Consider the following 18,669-nt stretch of genomic DNA (forward strand, 5'->3'; position numbering starts at 1 on the left):
TTTAGAAAGATGTGAGATGAATTTATTCTGAATAATTCTCTATGCTGAGATATGCTTTTTAGGCAATGCTATTGTGACATTTGGCCCTGTACAAATAATAGCTCCTTCAACAACTGTGCCTGTGGTCATACACATACTGAAACACTGTGCTGGAGGGCAGGGGCAGAAAAGAGGAATTGGCAGTTTTAAATGCAGAAACTGTGTGCTTCTCTTTGTCTTAGCCCTGCTGAAAAGGCTGACTGCATATCTGAAAGCCATTGTTATAAAAACGAAAAAGAAAATACATTGTGAGATAGTGACAGATATTTTACCTTAATAAAATAACTCTGTTATTTCCTACTTTATATTATCTACACTTGGGAAGGTATTTACTCAAAAATAAATGGTTGTCCGATTATATTTGGCAAAATACTGTAAGGTCTTTCAGGAGACTGCAGGGATGGGACTTAAATGGATAGAGGCCCATGATGGAAACACTGAAACTTCCAGGATGTTGCAGACAATTAAAATAATACCATCTCAGTGACTAATGGCATGCTCCCAAGAACTTAGGAAAGAGGTAGCACAGGATGCAGGCTCATTCAAGCAGATGTTTCTTAGTCTGTGCTATATTTAGCTGAAGAAAAAAAATCTGCTGGGTGAAACATTTGCCTGTCAGGGATTCAGAATTTTATTTCCCTCTCCAATTTTAATTCCGATAAGATGTGAAGAACAGATGAAAAGAGGAGAGCCTCCTTCTGTGACTGGATTGAGTTATTTATACAGTTTTCTTGGTGTATGTTACAGCTGTCTTGCTGCTGGATAAAGCTCTTACTGAGGTCACAGGACTTGGACATTTGTTTAAAGACCTTCGTGCTGCTGCTTTTACAGAAAATAGAAAAAAACATGCCTAGAAGTTGCTCAAAAGTTCACACCGAGGGAAAGTTAATAGTTTTTTAATGACAAGTTTAGGTTTTTTTCCCCCCACTGGATTTTTGTTGACAAACTCTCTTTTATGGAATAACGTGTTACCTCAGAAAATCATTACACTATAAAATCTGTAGTTCTGCACTGATGAGCATGTATGGGTAAGCTCCATTCTCTGTTCACCCACCACTGTAAACTGTTTGCTTTCTTTTGGCTTTGCTGTGCAACCTTGTGCTGTCTTCATCCTTAGTTTTGTATCCAAAACCAAGGTAATTTATGCAATTTCCGGTATATCCAGTACTCATTCTGGTTTTAAAGCTGTATATAAGTCAGCTGGCTAGTGCCACCAATTATGAATTAAGCTCCTCTCAGTAAATTGCATTAATTTCTATGCAGCTTTAATAACCTGGCGGTTTTATTAATCTGTGTTGGCTTTATTCTAACTTTTGTGTATAAACATCAAGATTATTTTGAGGGGGAGCTGTTTGTCAGAAACTTACTTAGTGGAAAAACATAAAAAGCTTATTTGGTAATGTGTTAGTGTAAAAAACTTATTTGGTAATGTATTAGAGTAACTTTTGCTATGGAAGTGTCACAGAGCTGTTTGGTCACTTCAGAAATGGCTTAAATTGTTCCACTTTCAACAGCATATGAATCACAGCCAGACAAGTAGTGCATACTAATTAACATCCTTCTCTTTCTGCACATTCGTAAAATGTTTTTCCTTCCCAAACAGTTGGCAATTCAGCTAATGAACTAGGCAAATGCAGTGCATATTTGAGCCCTTTGGTACCTTGGGGGCAAGATACCATGTTTACAGTCATGCCGTCCTGACCAGGCACTAAGCCAGTCGGCATAGCACACTGTTGTGCTAGTGCCCAGGTCTTTCTGCTCTGGGCAGGTTGCTTTGAGCTGGCTGTGCAGAGATCTGCTTGTTCTGCGTTGGCTTGGTCTCCAGCATCCGGGGTGAGATTTAAGGGAAATATTTCTGCGTGCAGTACATTACCAGCACAACACATAAAAATTTCATTGCTTCTGCCAGGTCCCTTCCACCCAGTTACAGAAGTGGCTGAAGCGTATGTGAAGAATTGTAGAGGTGAGGTGTCCCTTGCACAAGTGTGACACAACTCAGCTGCAAAAGATGTATTGGAAAAAAATTGAAGTGGTTCTTAGACCTGCCTTGAGCCACAGTGCAGATGCTTGTAAGGGAGCCAAGAGGCAAACTGATACAGTCCAAGAGACTCAAAATGGCTTTAATTCCAGTTTGTCTGTAATAAATGTCTCTGAAAATTTGGCCTTTTATAGACAGTGCAGTAAGCGTGAGGTAGAGCTCTTCCAGCTAGCACCAACCTCATGAGATCTGCAGTGAACAACAAAGTGTTACTCTCAAATGAATATATTTGCACAGTTGCAAGCTGCGCTGTTTGTGTGTACACACCAGCTCACTTGGAAGGTCTCTAACAGGGTGTCCTATTATTACAGTTCAGACATAAACTTCATAAGGTAAGAGAGGAGTGAAAACATGTCCCCTGGGTGCTGAAACCTGAGTAAAGTTTTCAGATTGTATTGTCAGGCTTCTTGCTCTTAAGTGTCATTTGTCTTGAAGTGAAATTTGCATTCCTAAGTATGCATTTGGGGAAAAAATAAATTTGGATGCTGCATTTGGTTATGCTGGAATGAATGTTGATGAATGCTTTTGACCCATTTGCTAAGTTCTATTGATTTATACTTTTAATAAGAAAGACTGCTGTGGCTTGAGCTTGTGGTGTTTACGGCTATGGAGTTGCATTCAAATCTGTGACAGGCATTGTCTTTGAAGCATATGAGTAGTCAGAATAACACAGTGTGTATGAATAGGCAGTTCCATAGTTGGTTGGGGGTTTTTTTGGGGGGTGGTAGTTTTGTAGAGAAGAGTCTGGTTAAGTGTCATTAATTCCTCCCAATTATGAAAATTTAGCCTATAGCTTGGATAACTCACAACCTACCTCATTTGTAAGGCTGAAAGATATAAAAGATATAAAAACTAGCACTTGGTTTTAAAAGAAAGCTTCAAAGTAGTCGATTAATCAAGATCTGGAATCTTTCATTGAATTTTCTATTTTAATGTAGCTCCTTTGATAGTTAGGAAACCTTTATTATCAGAACATTATACAAACAGCAGCTTGAAGTGGATATTTCTGTAGAAAATCTTCAGCAAAGAAATAAAGAAAATACTCATTTTTCTGTCTTCTGAAATTAAGCCGGTTTTCATTGCTTACTGTCTGTATTTTAACCTCGTTAACCTTTTAATTATGTTCAAAGCTAATAAAGCCTATTTGTATCTCTAAAATGTAGGAAAGCGGAGATTAAAATGTAGTCAAAAGACCTTAATACTTTGGATCAGAACAGAGTTATTCTTTCAGAATAAAAACCAAACTTTAATCCTTGTTCTTGGAATTGCAGGGTTTGGGATGTGACGGTTAAATAGAGAGGAGGGACCGGGTTTGAATGCTTCCTGCAAGCGTAGCTGTTGCGTTGTGCTGTTAGTGCTGCTCACGGGAGTGCTGCAGGAGTCAGCCGTGCTCCCTCTCTTCAAGCAGTGTACTTATCAGTCGCACAACGGATGGCTGATGGTTTGTTGATGAATAATTTTCACACAGAGTTTAGGATGCAACAGCTTGCCTCATGTCATTGTGGAAAAGAACACACTAGGGTTCGAGTGACCAGTAGTGATACCTAGCTAGCATGCACCTAGGTGTTTTTCCATAAGCTGCAATGCATGGGCAGTTCAGAACAGAAATACGTGCATGTGTTAAGTGTGGGGGGGGAAACGCTGAATTGACTGGTGGAATTACTTGTGATGACTTTTGTTGTAATGGTGTGAAATTGAAACAAAGAGGGTAAACACCATAGCTGTAGAGATCATGGTAGAAAAATAACTACTCACATCTGATTTTTCTCAGTATTTTGTTTTTCTGAAATGCCCTTTTCTTTTCCCTATTTTGAAGGCCACTGAAAAGTGTTCTGTTATCTATGTGCATGTGTCAGCCTGGCAGTGTAAATTTGATGGTGGCTACAATACATCTCCCTTCCTTCCTTCCTTCCTTCCTCCCTTCTCTCAGGGAGTGTTGCCATAGCATTTCCCTCCCAGGGACTCTCGCGCAGAGCTGCAGATGGGATTCTCGCTATGAACTCTGTGCTGCTCAGTCAGATACACTCAGTACTGTAGAAGGAAAATGGGAAAGAAAGGGTGACTTAGCAACACGGATAAGGCTTTCCTGGTATTTCCAAGAAGCAAAAACCTTACTTGAAACAAAGGCTTGTTTTTATGAAATTGAGGATGGCATTTTTCTATGAAGAGAAACAAATCCTGTTTCTCACCCCCCACCTCAGTCTGTTTTCTCTTGTCCAGGGAGGGTAATTTGGAATAGTGACTGCCTGATCCTGGGGCTTATATTTCTTTTCTCCCCCCTTCTCCTTTAGCTGTGGACATGGCTTGAAGAGTTACAGAAAGAACTGCTTGATGATGTCTATGCTGAGTCTGTGGAGGCTGTCCAAGACCTGATTAAACGTTTTGGTCAACAACAACAGACCACTCTGCAGGTTACAGTCAACGTCATAAAAGAAGGTGAAGATCTTATACAGCAACTAAGGTAAAACAAATTTTTATTTAAATCTCTTCTGGTGTACATCTGATACTCTTTCTGTTTTGAGGTTAGAGATGATGATTACAAGATATGACCTATAAATAAAACCTGTAAATATTAGGACTGCAAAGATGTTTCATGCTGTACTGATGGTCTCTAACCCTTTGTATACAGGAAGCTCAGCTTATAAACACTACTTCCACAAGAAGGAGATTTTGTTTACGTAAGCTACCTTTGTGATAGGAGCAATCGTATGTCTTTGTAGTCTGACATACAGGGGTCCACAGCGTTTTAAGTTCTGAGCAGCAGCCTTTTTATAAAAAGATACTGGAAATTGTTTTGCAGACTGATAAGTAACTTAATTGTAGTAAAGACCATCAGTTTGCAGTCCATTGCATTCAGTAACAATCTAAATAAATTTCGGTGCCAGCTGCAGTGATACATGTCCCTTTACTGCAGGAGCTGATATTATCATATCTGAATTTGCAGGTTTTATAGTAAAGTAAACGATTAAGTAATTTTTTTAGTTATTATCTAATTTTGATTTTTTTTTTTCATTGCCAGAAAGGTTCAGTAAAGTAAATAGTTTCATATGCCACTTCCTTTTCACAATATAAGGGTTTTTCTCTGGTTTCAAATTTTACTCTTCCTGTAAACAGAATGTCCTTAAATGTTGAATTAGTCAAAAAATGGAAGTAATCTAATTTCCTAATGCTTTTCCAAGTACTAAAACATAATTTGGACTTGTATTAACAAAGATATGCAGACTTAGCTTTCATGTAATATGACTTGCACTGACCTCATCTGAAACAGTCTTAGAGTTTGTGGTCAGGTATAGCATCGAAATTGTATGGGGTTTTTTTCAATAATACTTTTTTTTTTCTTTCTTCCCCTCTCTGTTTTGAATAGGGATTCTGCCATTTCTAGTAACAAGACCCCCCATAACAGCTCGATCAACCACATAGAGACAGTCCTGCAGCAGCTGGATGAAGCCCAATCTCAGATGGAGGAGCTTTTTCAAGAACGCAAGATCAAGCTTGAGCTGTTTCTGCAGCTCCGCATATTTGAAAGAGATGCAATAGATGTGAGTGCTCTGGGAGTTGCACTGCACTTCTCCTCTCGTGTAGGAACATTTATGCTGAGGTGGTTGTGTAGTTGTATTGGCATGTGGCTCAAATGACCGATAGACTTGGTTCTTACCTGAACCAGGGCTTTTGTCTTGTATGTGAGAGTGTCAGGAGAGTGCAGAGCTGAGTTTTTTGATATTAACCCCAGCTCTGATGGGCTCCCAGTGCGTCTTTAAGCAAGTGTCTTGTAAACTCATAATGTACCAGTTGTGGTACATGCTCATCTGGTGAGTTTGGTTTGAATATCAAGCTACCTTGATATCACTGGTATGCTTACAGTTTGTATGAATAAGACTTGCAAGATAGTTTAGTACAAACCCTCCAAACTGCTCCTTTGTAGTAACATCCCTCTTCTCTTTCTTTTCCAATTCATCAGTCTTTTTTTTCAGTTGACGGCTACAAGTGATGTTTGGAATTTTGTTTCAATCTTTGGCGATGTTGTATGGGCTGTCTGTCTCCTTTTTAAATAAGATTCTTTTCTGCCTCTGAAAACAATGCAAAAGCAGTTGTAGTACCACCTCAAGAAGTTTTGAGACTATTCACACCTTGGAGGGGTGTTACAGCTTATCAGTTGGAAAGTTTCTGTTCATGTGCAGGGACATGCATACAAACAGACATGAAACTCCACGTGGACCGTAGGTTAATAGAAGTGCATTATAAAGCTTCAGCTTAAGTTGATCATATGACTTCTGTAAAACCACTAGTGCCGTACACAGTGACTGAAACTGAGTTGGTGCCTCAGAAGGTTCGGGGTTATCCATTGGTAGATGATCCTGTTTGAGTATATAAATGGCTTATCTCGAGACTCTGGAAACCAGGAGTTACAGTGATAATTTTACCCCTTTGCTTGTACATAGTAAAAGCTGCAACTGTTGGTTAGATAAAGATGGTGTCAGCAGAAGTGATAGTTTCTCAGGGTTGTTTGGGGGTTTTTTTCTTAAAATCAGGATTAGATAGCGTTGCTGAAGTCTGGTTTAGCTAAGCACATTGTTATGAGCAATGCAGGCTAGGCAGACACACTTCCTTGATCCATGCTCACAGAGGAAGTGAGAGTGTGCACTCTACAGCAATAACAACTCTGGTGTAAAGGAAGACTAAGAAGGTTCTCTATTTTGCAATTCACACTGAGGAGGTGAAACTAGGCTGCAGGGAGTTAGCTACGTTGATTATGTGAGAGTAGCTGTCTTGAGCATGCAAGGGAAAGGCTTGGCAGAAGTGTGATTGTAGTAATTAGTTGGATGACTGATATATGTAGAGGAACATAGAAGGTATCCCCTCTTATAACATCATCAGCAATTTTACAATCTCTGAAGAAGTGATCTGCAGTGCTTTGATGGATGCTGTAAATGTTCTGAGTGTCTCAGAATACTTTTATTGAGGAAGTGGCACCTGTGGGGGACAAGACATATACCAAGAAAATTAACGGAAGAATTAGGTTAAAGGTTTGAGTGTTGTTCATTATTAAGGTGACTGCTCTCTGCTGTAGGTTACCTACAGTATTCTACAATAGCAGAAGGCTGTTCGCAGGAGCCTTGCTTTGCAGATGTGTTCTAGTCCTTCAGTACACAGGATATCATCTGTATAGGTAGTAGTACTTCTGCGTATGTTGTTTGGTGATGGCCATAGGATTTTGCAGTGGAAAGCTGTATATCCTAATTTGACAGGCCTTGCTTTTTCTGAAGCTGACACTTGGCATGCTTTACATTTTGGCACATAAAATGTAAAGCAAAGTACCAATTACCTTGTTGAAAGAGTTGGTGTATTTTGTTTACATGCCTTGGCAAGAAGAAGTCATGCTTATTTAAGATTGCCAAGGAGGTCTCAAGGGAACAAAATGACCCTGGCTGCAGAGCGCCTTCAGCAAAATGTTGATTACTTTGCTGTCTCTATATTGTGTCTTCTCTGCTTCCTCAGCAAAGCATGCTTCTCTCTTCCCTCTCCCTGAAGGCAGACATCTGTTTGGAAACTTCCGGGAAGAAAATGCAGGGACTAGTTCCAGGTCAGTCATTTGAAAGCAGAAGCTCAGCTGAAGTAACATGATAGTGAGGAGGAGCCAGATGCCAGCTAAGAGCCTGCAGACCTTGTTTTGACCTCCTCCTATGTCCCAGATTATGTGTGACTGGCCCAGTCAATTCAGACTTGGCTGTAGGGGCCGGTCATTCAGGGGAGCATCTTGTGAAGACAGTTTTTTCTGGAAGGCAAGTAGTGTTTCTAGCTTGTCTTACTGCTTGCAAAATAGCACAGGCTTAAATGGGACAAAGGGTTCCCCTAGCACTGCAGGATCATACCATGCAGCTGTGCTTCTGGGGACAGTGGTGAGATTTGCTGGTGGGGTTAGTCCTCTTCTTCTTGTCCTTACTCTTCCCTTATTATTTGCTGAGAAAATACTCTGTTTCTTTTAGGTGCTGTCTTTTATCCTGCAACTTTTCAAATTCTTCTCCTCTTCTGAGATTGGTGTAACTGCAGCACTGTCTCTGTTTTGCCCCTTGCTCTTGGCGTATAAATTTGACCTTCTCTATCCTCCATAGGCTTTTGAGTGCCACTGGTCATGAGCTATCTGAAGGACTCTGTTGTGAATGCCTCTATTAGCTAAAGGCAAGAAGGAGCAAAATGTATGCGAAGAGTCCCTTGCTAGGGTGATTAGTAGCAAAAGGAAGATCTGTAGGGACCTAGCCAGTGGGAAAGTAACACTGGTGGCAATGTATGCAGCCTGAAATGTCTGTGTCTCATCTCTGTCTGTGCATTTTTACTTGTCTGTAACTTAAATGTCGTTAGGCCTCTGTCAGGGCTCCATACAATGCATACCACACACTTTTCAACTTGCAGCTTTATCTTGACTCTATTTTTGGGCCATACTTACAAGATGCCTGTTAAGTCATTCAGCTGAAAAGGCAAGGATGCAAAGTGCTGGATCAGAGAGACCTAACTCTTCCCTCTTTCCCATCTTCTCTTTTTCTTTCTCCCCAGCATGTAATATTTTCCAGGTCCTGGTTAGCACTCAGTTGGTGCAAGGAATGCTAGTTAGACCCTTCTGAGAAGAGACCTGTGGTTCTTTATTTCTTTCCCACTCAGTGCGAAAGAGTCGTCATCCCTTCTGTGTTATACCGTGCCTTGTGTCCTGTCAGTGTTACCTTTACATTTTTTAAAACCTAGGAGTGTCAGGCAGCTCAGACTCTGCAGTAAGAACTTCCTGAACACACGCTATGGTAAGTCGCTACCCTGTGTTTGTTCTGGGTTGTCCTTTTCCTGAGAGCGGTACTAATTTGTGATTCAGTCACTTTAGATGTTTATTAGTCATTCATCTTTGTTCTGTTTGTTTAATGCTATTTATCTTGACAAAACTTAAAAAACAAAACAGGAGGCTGCTCACTCTAAAAGCATTGCTTGTAAAGTAGAACTTCAGGGGAAGCCCTGAAGAGTGTGGGCAGAGACTGCTTAATGCATGTTATTTTTGTTTTAACTCTGCCCTCGGTGTGTTTCAGATTTGCATAGTTGGTGCAATGGCTGTAATAGATCACCTTGAGCCACCCAGTCAGTGCTGAAAAAAATGTAAGGCTACCTGCCCTCATTAGGAGCCCCAGCTGTGATGTGCCCTGACTTACTATCTTTTGAATGAATGTGGGACCATGCTGGCATTATTTATTTATCGGAATCGTGGGCTTCCTGGTCTTTTGAAGAGGACAGGGAATGTCTTGCGCTTGTACAGAGTGTTTCAGACTGCTTTAAACAATGTGTGGGCCATCTTGTTAATCTCAAGGTCACACGAAATAACACGGGAAGAAATTATAATTCTTACTGTTATTCGTTGTTGTTCTTTGGAAGCAGTATCACTGAAGCCTCTTGGCTGAGGTGACACGTGGTGTTGACCTCTTCAGACTACTAGTTGTTCATACTGAGTACAGTGAATTGCAGGACAGTCTGCGAGGACACAGTGACTACTTAAACCATTCCATTATTATAAAAATACTGGCACCTGGCCACGGCAGTCTCACATTGTGAGCTTATGGTGTTTATTACTTTATTTCCACTCAACTTGATAGGAGAGGTAAGGTTTTGGCATCTGTTCTGAAGGGAGGTGTTCTGGCTTTGTTTTTGTAACAGTGGCACAAATGTGCCACATTAAATCTTAATCCACTTTTTAATAGTGTTTAGAAATGCAGCAAAAGATGATGTTTTGATGGCGGAATTTCACAGCCTTCTTCAACACTCAGATTTTTCAGTTTGACAAAGTCTAACTACAGTTACTTCTTGAGAATAACTTATGAATGTGGTTAACTGAACTGAATGGAAATAAGATGGTAAATCAGAGTTGTGAGAACTTCCATAGTGCAGTGGGTCGTTTGAAGGAACAAATGTTAGGTGACTTCTGCTGCTTTTAGTAGTGAGTGAACACAGATTTTTGAAATCTGGGAAGAGCCGGTCTGAGGTTCTTCAGAGCAGAAAAGGGGATTAGCTGGAAGTAAGCAGTTTCTCAGGCTAGACTGTCAGGAAGACTTGACATTTGTGAAATATTTTAGATCAGTTGAAAGGAGGTGAATAACAGAGAGGTGATGAGACATGTTGGGCATAGACAAAGTAAAAGGGAAATAAAAGGGAGCTGTGAAGGATTTTACGGGAGGGGAAGCCTCTGTGTGTGTGTTGAGAGGGGAAACCACTCATAATGCATAAATAGATTGTGTGATGTTTGGAGCACATGAGGGATTGAGAGAAGCTTTAAGCAGTGGCTAAAAGTCTTGTCCTGTGTATCTTCCTGCACCCCATGTCCATCAGCTTTTCTGTTTTCAGTGTTACCCCTGAAACATGAGTTTCTGCCTGATTTCACTTGGGTAGAGCTAGCTGATCAGGATTAGGGATTGCAAAATAGCTACCCTAACTGTTTGGTATCTCTTATCATGGCATGATGAAAAACTTGAATACTTAGTGAATAAAGTAAAATTTTTGCAGAACATCTTAAAACAGGAGATAAACTCACTGATGCCACAATTTTAAAAATAATTGCTTGATGTGTACATTTTTTTATGGTGCCATGTGAGCAGAATGGAAACAAGCCTTCAAGAAAGATTGTAGCTGACTACAGAAACTTTATACAGATGATTTAACTTTGCTTTCTTGTCAATTCTGTTTTTTCTACAAGGCTTGTTTTCCTGGGATTTCTCTTGTAGTTTAACTCTCTCAGTAATTTCACAGCTCTGATTAACCACTTGGGAAGCATAGTGGCATATTCCTTCTGCTGACAAAAAATGACTTTGGTTAAATATTTATGCAATCAGCTACTTTGTTGCTAATGCCCATTTAGTCAGATCCTCCTTTTGCTTTGTCTTGCTGCATAAATAGGTGTTTTCCTGTCATTTAGCACCATTCACATCAGTTTGTCTTATTCCTGAAATCAGAGAAGTCTGGAGCTAAGCCGTACTTCATTCTTGATATCTATAGTTTTGCTTTCCCAATGAACTGCAGTAGTTTGTGGCAAAACTCTGCTGAAAATTCTGAAAAAAAAAAAAAAAAAAAATTACAGGCTTGTAAAAATTACAGACATAATTGTTTGAAGTAATGATGCATCAAACCTGTGCCATAAGAACTCAACCCCCTTTAGAATCATAGAATCATTTAGTTCGGAAAAGACCTTTAAGATCATCGAGTCCAACCATTAACCTAGCACTGCCAAGTCTATCACTAAACCATGTCCCTAAGCAGCACACCTACACATCTTTTAAGTATCTCCAGGGATGGTGACTCACCCACCTCCCTGGGCATCCTGTGCCAATGCTTGACAACCCTTTCGGTGAAGAAATTTCTCGGAATATCCAATATAACCCTCCCCTGGTGCAACTTGAGGCCATTTCCTCTTGTCCTATTGCTTGTTAATTGGGAGAGGAGACCAACACCCACCTCACTACAACCCCCTTTCAGGTAGTTGTAGAGAGTGATAAGGTGTCCCCTGAGAGTCCTCTTCTCCAGGCTAAACAACCCCAGTTCCCTCAACTGCTCCTCATCAGACTTGTTCTCCAGACCCCTCACCAGCTTTGTTGCCCTTCTTTGGACACGCTCCAGCACCTCAACATCCTTCTTGTAGTGAGGGGCCCAAAACTGAACACAGGATTCGAGGTACAGCCTCACCAGTGCCCAGTACAGGGGCACAATCACTTCCCTACTCCTGCTGGCCACACTATTTCTGATACAGGCCAGGATGCTGTTGGCCTTCTTGGCCACCTGGGCACACTGCTGGCTCATGTTCAGCCGGCTGTCAACCAGCACCCCCAGGTCCTTTTCCACTGGGCAGCTTTTCAGCCACTCTTCCCCAAGCCTGTACCGTTACATGGGGTTGTAATGAGGATTTTGAGCATTGTCTTGATGTTGAGGATCAATGAGGATTGTAAGCATTATCTTTCGGGCTTAAAAACAGTTTTGTATTTTAATTAAAACAATTATTTTACATTTAAGCCAGGTTTTGCTATGTGATTTGGAAAATGCACTTGTGTGACAAGGACGAATTAATTGTTGTGACACATTAAAAAAATGCTTCCTTAGCTACCCTTCTTTGGTCATCTTATGACAGAGAGTAAAATCCATAATTGAAGTGTAAACTGAAGTGTAGCTGAATGATTTCAGCAAGCAAATTTAGCTCTGATGTTACAGTAATACTGTAATAAAGTAATACTTTTTGTTTTGCTCCATTCACTAAGTAGCCTGCCTTTTGTGACAAGTAGTGCTTCTCAGTTGTCTGGCAGAAGTCAAAGGTGCTCACAGAGCCTGATGCTTTTTGCTCACAGAAGGGTAGAGCTGGCTTTTTTATAAAAGGGCTCTAGACTGGCATAGTTGAAAGCTCGCTGGCTCTTGATGTGTGAATTATTACTTGGTGCAGTCTGAAGAATTTAAAAGACGTTTTAGATCATTTTCCTTTAAAAGTGGAGATAAAAATGTTTTAACTTCATCTCTTTTGCAAGTGGTGCGTTGATGAAGGAGTACCTTAAACAAGGCAAGGGTACCCATAGTATTGCAAGCACTGGCTGAAGGAGAGCAGCAGTGGTTCTCAAAGAGATTCTTCCGGATTACTTGCCAAAAATTAAAATCCATGCTAAAACAGCCTGTATCTGAACCGTGTTGAACCTGATCAATGAAGTCAATCAACAATGAGCAACTCAAGTTCCTGACCTCCATCCTAAGTGCAACATTGGAAATAAACATACGTTGTGTAATGGGTAATTGAACATGGTGTTCTTCCTTTTTCCCCCCAGATAATTTCAGACCTTGAGTCCTGGAATGATGAGCTCTCTCAGCAGATGAATGACTTTGACACTGAAGATCTTACAATAGCAGAACAGAGGCTCCAGCATCATGCAGACAAAGCTCTGACCATGAATAACTTGACCTTTGATGTCATCCACCAAGGGCAGGATCTGCTGCAGTATGTCAATGAAGTGCAGGCATCTGGTAAGATGGCTTCTTTACGCTATTCTGGGCAGTGACTTTATAAGAATTATTCAGTTGTCTCTCCATGGGATGTGTGAAAATGACAGAGATGGTGGTTAATTATAAACTGGAGACGTGTGGACATTTTGTTTTGTTTTGTTTTGTTGTGGTTTTTTTTTTTTCCTTTATACTCAAACCATTTGATAGTGTTCATGAGAATATACTGTTATTATGGCACATAATTTCTATCGAAGAGTTGGCAATGCCTGAAGATGTTTAAGGTTTAAAGAAAGGGATTTCACTTGGGAACTTAGTAAAATTAGAGTAAATAGCAGGGAGCTAATGTTATAATTAACCAGAGCAATGTAGTCAAGCCAAAATTTTCAGCTTTCAAGTAATAAGCCTTCCTTTTTTGTTTGTTATGCCCCTTCACTTGATGTTTTTAACTGCATGCAGTCACCTAGGGTAAATCTCAGGCTTCTTTAAAAACAAAAAGTTAATAATGCATTTTTAAAGAGTGCAAAAAACTATGCTCATTTAAGCAATTGCTCCGAGGATTAAGTTCAACTTTGAGAAGGAGCTGGAAAAGTAAGTGTAAGACAGTGGAAATGGGCTATTTGTCTTCAGAAAACTCGTAAGTCAATTATACACAACTGGCTGATTACAGGTGTTGAGCTGCTTTGTGACAGAGATGTAGACATGGCAACTCGTGTCCAGGATCTGCTGGAGTTTCTCCACGAGAAACAGCAGGAGTTGGACTTGGCCGCCGAGCAGCACCGCAAGCACTTGGAGCAGTGTGTGCAGCTGCGTCACCTGCAGGCCGAAGTCAAGCAGGTACGTGTCGGCTCTGCCCCCTGCGGGGTTGTCAACCCCCCAAGGGCTATTCCACACCTCCTGGAGAGGTCTGTTCCCATAAGCAGAGGTGGAAAATTAATTTCTACTGTATAGAGTCTTGCATTTGGAGGGGAGAGGGACTTTGAGTTGAGCACCTAAGAAACTTCATCCTCTGTTAATATTGTGGGGTTTCATTTGCGTTAACAATGCATATTTCTACCTGGATACAAGTCAAGAATTTTGAAGTGTAGAGCAATTTGAACTGCTGTTAAATATTCTATACTTTTATCATCTGTATGGTGATTAATAAAAATGTTCAGTGATACTCCCTGAATGCTGGCCTAATACATCTACAAATGGTGGTAACATAATATCAGCAGGGTTTACTTCCCTTGAGAAGAAAACTGAAGTTTTGCTTTTCCTGCCAATAGAGTGGCATGTTTTGAGGTCCTTATCTGATAAACACCTAAACATTTGGTGAATTTGAGATGCTGTGAGCAAAACCACTGAAGTAGGTGAAAGTTTAAAAAACAGACAAAACAAAATACTAGAAAGGTTAAAAGTTTTTTATCTTGCTCACACTTGGCAGCATCACAGAACTCAGCTAGAGTCTGTTGTATTAATATGTCCCCTAATGGCTCCCCATGCAACTTGTCCTTCTTCTGTTAGTCATAAGCTCTTACAAAAATTCATCTTCATCATGAGACTGTGAATGAGAACTCCCAAGTAATGTAAAAGGGGTCCAGTTAGCACAGCAGAGGTAAATAGAAGGTTCTCAAAGTATTTCCAGGAAGGAGTTGGTTAATCTATAGTAGCAGGCCCAAAGTTTCTGTGTGGTCTTGAATTGGAGGAACTGTCTGCTGTCAGTGCAATCTAGGCATTAATCAAATACAGATCTTCTAGTTCAAGCCATTGCATACTCTACTGAACTATCCTGTATCCATCTTAGCACTTGTTCATCTTTATAAATGCAAATTACTCCTTTCACATGAGTAAGGGTTGAGATAAAGTTATCACAGATCAGGATAGATTCTGTACTCATTTGCATACTATCTTGAGGATGAAGAAGAGCAGCGCACATTTGCAAAGGAAAGAAAGAAATGCAAGGGTGTGAATGCCAGCTGAGGCAGTCTCATCCCTTTGCGGTATATCGGTGGGTTAGGATGGGATGGGTTAGTAAGAAAAAGAAATGGTTAATTCCCATGATACTGAACTAATATTCAGTTACAGAACAGAATATAGCACTTCGGTAGTATTTCAAAGACACACTATTAAATAGTTAATTATACTGCATGCTCCCACAGTAGAGTACCTTGCTCCATTAGTTTTATTTGTATGCAAGTTAAATGTGACAAGAAAGAGACACATGTTTAAAACCTGTGTTTGCAGAACAAATATTCTGTATTTTAGCAGATAGAAGCAGCTGATGAACATCATGGATTTTAGATGAATATCCATGTTGCACTTAGTATGTGGTTTGTAGGTCATTCTGTAAGGTCTTTGTAACCTTTCCGAACCACTGCTAGCCCTGACTGAAACTGAAGCTCAAGTTTAGATTTTTAAGAAAGCACTGGAAAAAATGAGTTCACCTTACAATAAAGATATAGGTAGTATGCTATCCTAGCCAACTGCCTTTTTTTAGTAGACTGGGATTTTGGAGAAAAAAATTGATTCTATTTATATTTCCTAGTACACATCTCTATCAGGTGGGATTTTATGTTGAATTAAATGCGTATATATTCATGTGAATAGATGTGACTTTTCAAACAGACTTACATGAACATGTAGCTGACAGAATGTTCATGTGTTACAAACTCCTTTTCCAGATTGTCATTGTACAGATCAACCTGCAATACTTCCCCAGCCTGAAGACCTAAAAATTAAATGGAACTAAACCTGAGTGTTACATTGTCTCATGGGATTTCTGTTGATCCCTTTGGAATGCTTTGAGGCTAATAACTTTTAGTTTTGTGATTTCAGTTGCCTTTTCAGAAAACCACATCTGATTTATTTTAGTTTTTACTAGATATCAGGAAGCGTGTTTCCTCTGCACTGGGAAAAACATAATAGCTCAGCAGGTCACAGCAGGTGCTTTACCTGAGAGTAAAATAACATGGTAAACCTCCTCTCCAGCCTGTTTTGTTTGTATTTTGTTGCCTGAAGCATTGAACACATGGTTTACCAGTTCAATTACTGTGATTTTCTGCCAGATTTATTGTTGGTGAACCGAGTGTAAGCATACTTACTATGTAGATGGGAAACTGTCTCCATAGTAAGGATTTTAACAAGATTTCCATTTAATTTTTTCCTGCCATAATAACATTACTGCTCTTGTATTTTCACGTGTGTGTGTGTGTATATACGTATAAAAATACAGCTTATAGTCATGTGGAAAGATTAGACTGGAACACTGCAAGAATTTTGGAATTTTTGTATAGAGTTCATCTCTCAGATTACTGTAATGGAGACAAGCAAACAGTCTCCTGGCTTAGTTTTTTAGTCAAATACTTGCAAAGAGTCTTATCAGTACTAGGTAGTGAAAATTTCAAGTTTAGTGAATTCTTATCAAATAAGCATAGAAGGCAGATGAAAGCATCCGGTGTTGCTTCTCCCTTAACTGCTGTACCAGTTCTGCTTTGTGGCATTGAAGTTCTGTAGATCAAGCCCGAGGACTAGGAAGAAGCAGAAGGGCCAGAAGACAAACAGAATTTTAAAGAAAATCTGCAAAGAATTTGCTTGTCAACTTGATGTGTAATAGGTGCAGAAAGGGCAAAAGCGGATAGAAGACTGCAGTGTAGGAAAACATCAGCAGATAGTGGGAAGAGGATGCATACTGAATTAAGAAGGGACAGCTGTATGTGGAAAAAACAACATGGAAGGGAAAATGTGACCATTTTATACAGGGCAGGGACATATAAGTAGGTGGAGGCAGAGAAATAGTTAAGAGATTGGCTGTCTCATCCAGACTCCATTTGCATGTTTGCCCGAAAAACTTTTTTTATCGCCTAAAATACAGCTGTTGGATTACTTACTGCTGCAAATGTTCCCACATATTCACTTTGTAGAATGAATACTTAACATGCAGCATCTGCCTGGGTCAAAATCTCTACCAAACTCCAAAATGCATTGGTTTTATTATGCTCATTAAGCCTTTTCAGTGCAATGTCTGCTGCTCTGATCATGGTGTATGTTCTTGGATATATACCTACATATTCATATCTGTACAACAGTGGTATTGGTACCACAACAATGGTACAGATACTTGTACCAACTACAAGCTTGCACCCTCAAGAGTACCTTGAGCAGCCTTGTGAACCAAGCCTTTTAGCTTGGCTCAAACACAGTCCAGTGCTTAAGCTCTGATTGTCCCAAAATACTACTCAGGAAGAGTATCCTGGCACTCTCTATAATGCCATATGGATATGAAAACATAGCTAGGACAACAGGCTGAAGCAGGTGTCTCGTGATCATGTTTAGTTGGAGTGAAAAATCAGTCCAAGAAACTAATCTTAAATCAAGCATTTATCTGTAGAACTCCTTGACCCTTTCAAGTGTCCCAGACACTCAGTTTCATTGCTCTGCTGATGCTTTTCTAGCCTGCTGAAGGCTGGGAAGGGAAAGATGGGATGTGTGATCCACCCAAACAGTGAGGTGATGGGAGCGTGCCAGCAAACACTGGGAAACAGCAGTGCTGGAAAAAGAGCAGTGTTGCTATTTACTCGCTATTATGTTTTCCCCTTGAGTCAGAGCAGGGGAAAGAGGAAAGTGCTGCTGGCAGCTTTCTTCCTGTGAGTTCCACCAGCTACTGCTCTTGCACTCTAACCTGCAACAAACAGGAGGGCACATCAGCGTGTCTGAAATGGCAGGTTCTATGCTAGCTGTCTCTGCTGTGTATGATGGGATGCCAAGTCAAGGAGAGCTTTGAAATGGTGCTGCTTAAGCATTCTTCTTCATTATAAATTCTCTGGAGAATGTTAAATGTATTAACCCTAAGAAGGTGTGTTTCATTATATTATAACTGGAAAAATTATTTTGTAAGGTAGAGAGGGAGCTTAGAACTGCTTTTTTAAGACAAAATGGGGGGGGAAGATTTAAAGAAAATCTGCTACCCCCTGTGTTCTTACAGACAAATCCTTTCCTCCAAGCATAGTTTCTGTCTACAGGCTGCTGGACCCATCTGGTTCCCTTGGAAGTTTCCCTTCTTGCACCTGAGGCTTACTTGGGTTGCTTTCCTTGAGTATTAACAACCCCCAGGTGGATTAACAACTTGGAGACTCACAGCTCCTTTCATGGTCCCTTTCACCTGCCCCACAGTGTGATTGGGAAGTGTCTCCTTGCAGCAGGAGAGGTTATTCCAAGGCCAGAGCCATCTCTCCCCATGCAAGGCTCCACCTGACACAGTGCTTTCTCCCCCGAGGAGCAGAATGTGCACCCGGCTACACATCTGGGAGCTGTTCTCATGCCCCACATCTACACTGCAGACTTACTCTTTTCCACAGACTTGCAGGTTTTGTATAGAAGTATTCAAATCCATGCTACTGGGGGAAAAAAGTTTGTTAGCACTTTGTGCAGGCGGAAGTGGGAAAAACTGCATTACTAATACAACAATAATGCAGTCAGGATAAACGTAAGACAAAAGGTGAGATTGTGATGCAGATTTGAGGGAATGGGTGTTGTGTCAAGATGGTTAGACCTCAGTTGCTTCAAGCTGTTAAAAACGTGTTAGAGTATACATCGGATGTAGATCATATGTGCCTTTGTTTTTA

General features: G+C 40.4%; 1 protein-coding gene across 1 annotated transcript in view; it reads left to right on the forward strand.

The window, feature by feature from the left end:
* Nucleotides 1-18,669, forward strand: part of TRIO (trio Rho guanine nucleotide exchange factor) — a gene marked incomplete at its 3' end in the record, with an annotated part of 250,985 nt that overhangs the window by 123,421 nt on the left and 108,895 nt on the right. The window contains exons 12-15 of the mRNA XM_082015438.1: nt 4,369-4,538; nt 5,442-5,616; nt 12,895-13,090; nt 13,737-13,903. Coding sequence (XP_081871564.1) covers nt 4,369-4,538; nt 5,442-5,616; nt 12,895-13,090; nt 13,737-13,903 — 708 coding nt within the window. The remainder of the gene's footprint in view (nt 1-4,368; nt 4,539-5,441; nt 5,617-12,894; nt 13,091-13,736; nt 13,904-18,669) is intronic.

This window comes from Phaethon aethereus (assembly GCF_964289735.1).
Source record: "Phaethon aethereus genome assembly, chromosome: 2".
In the NCBI taxonomy this organism is placed as follows: Eukaryota; Metazoa; Chordata; class Aves; order Phaethontiformes; family Phaethontidae; genus Phaethon; species Phaethon aethereus.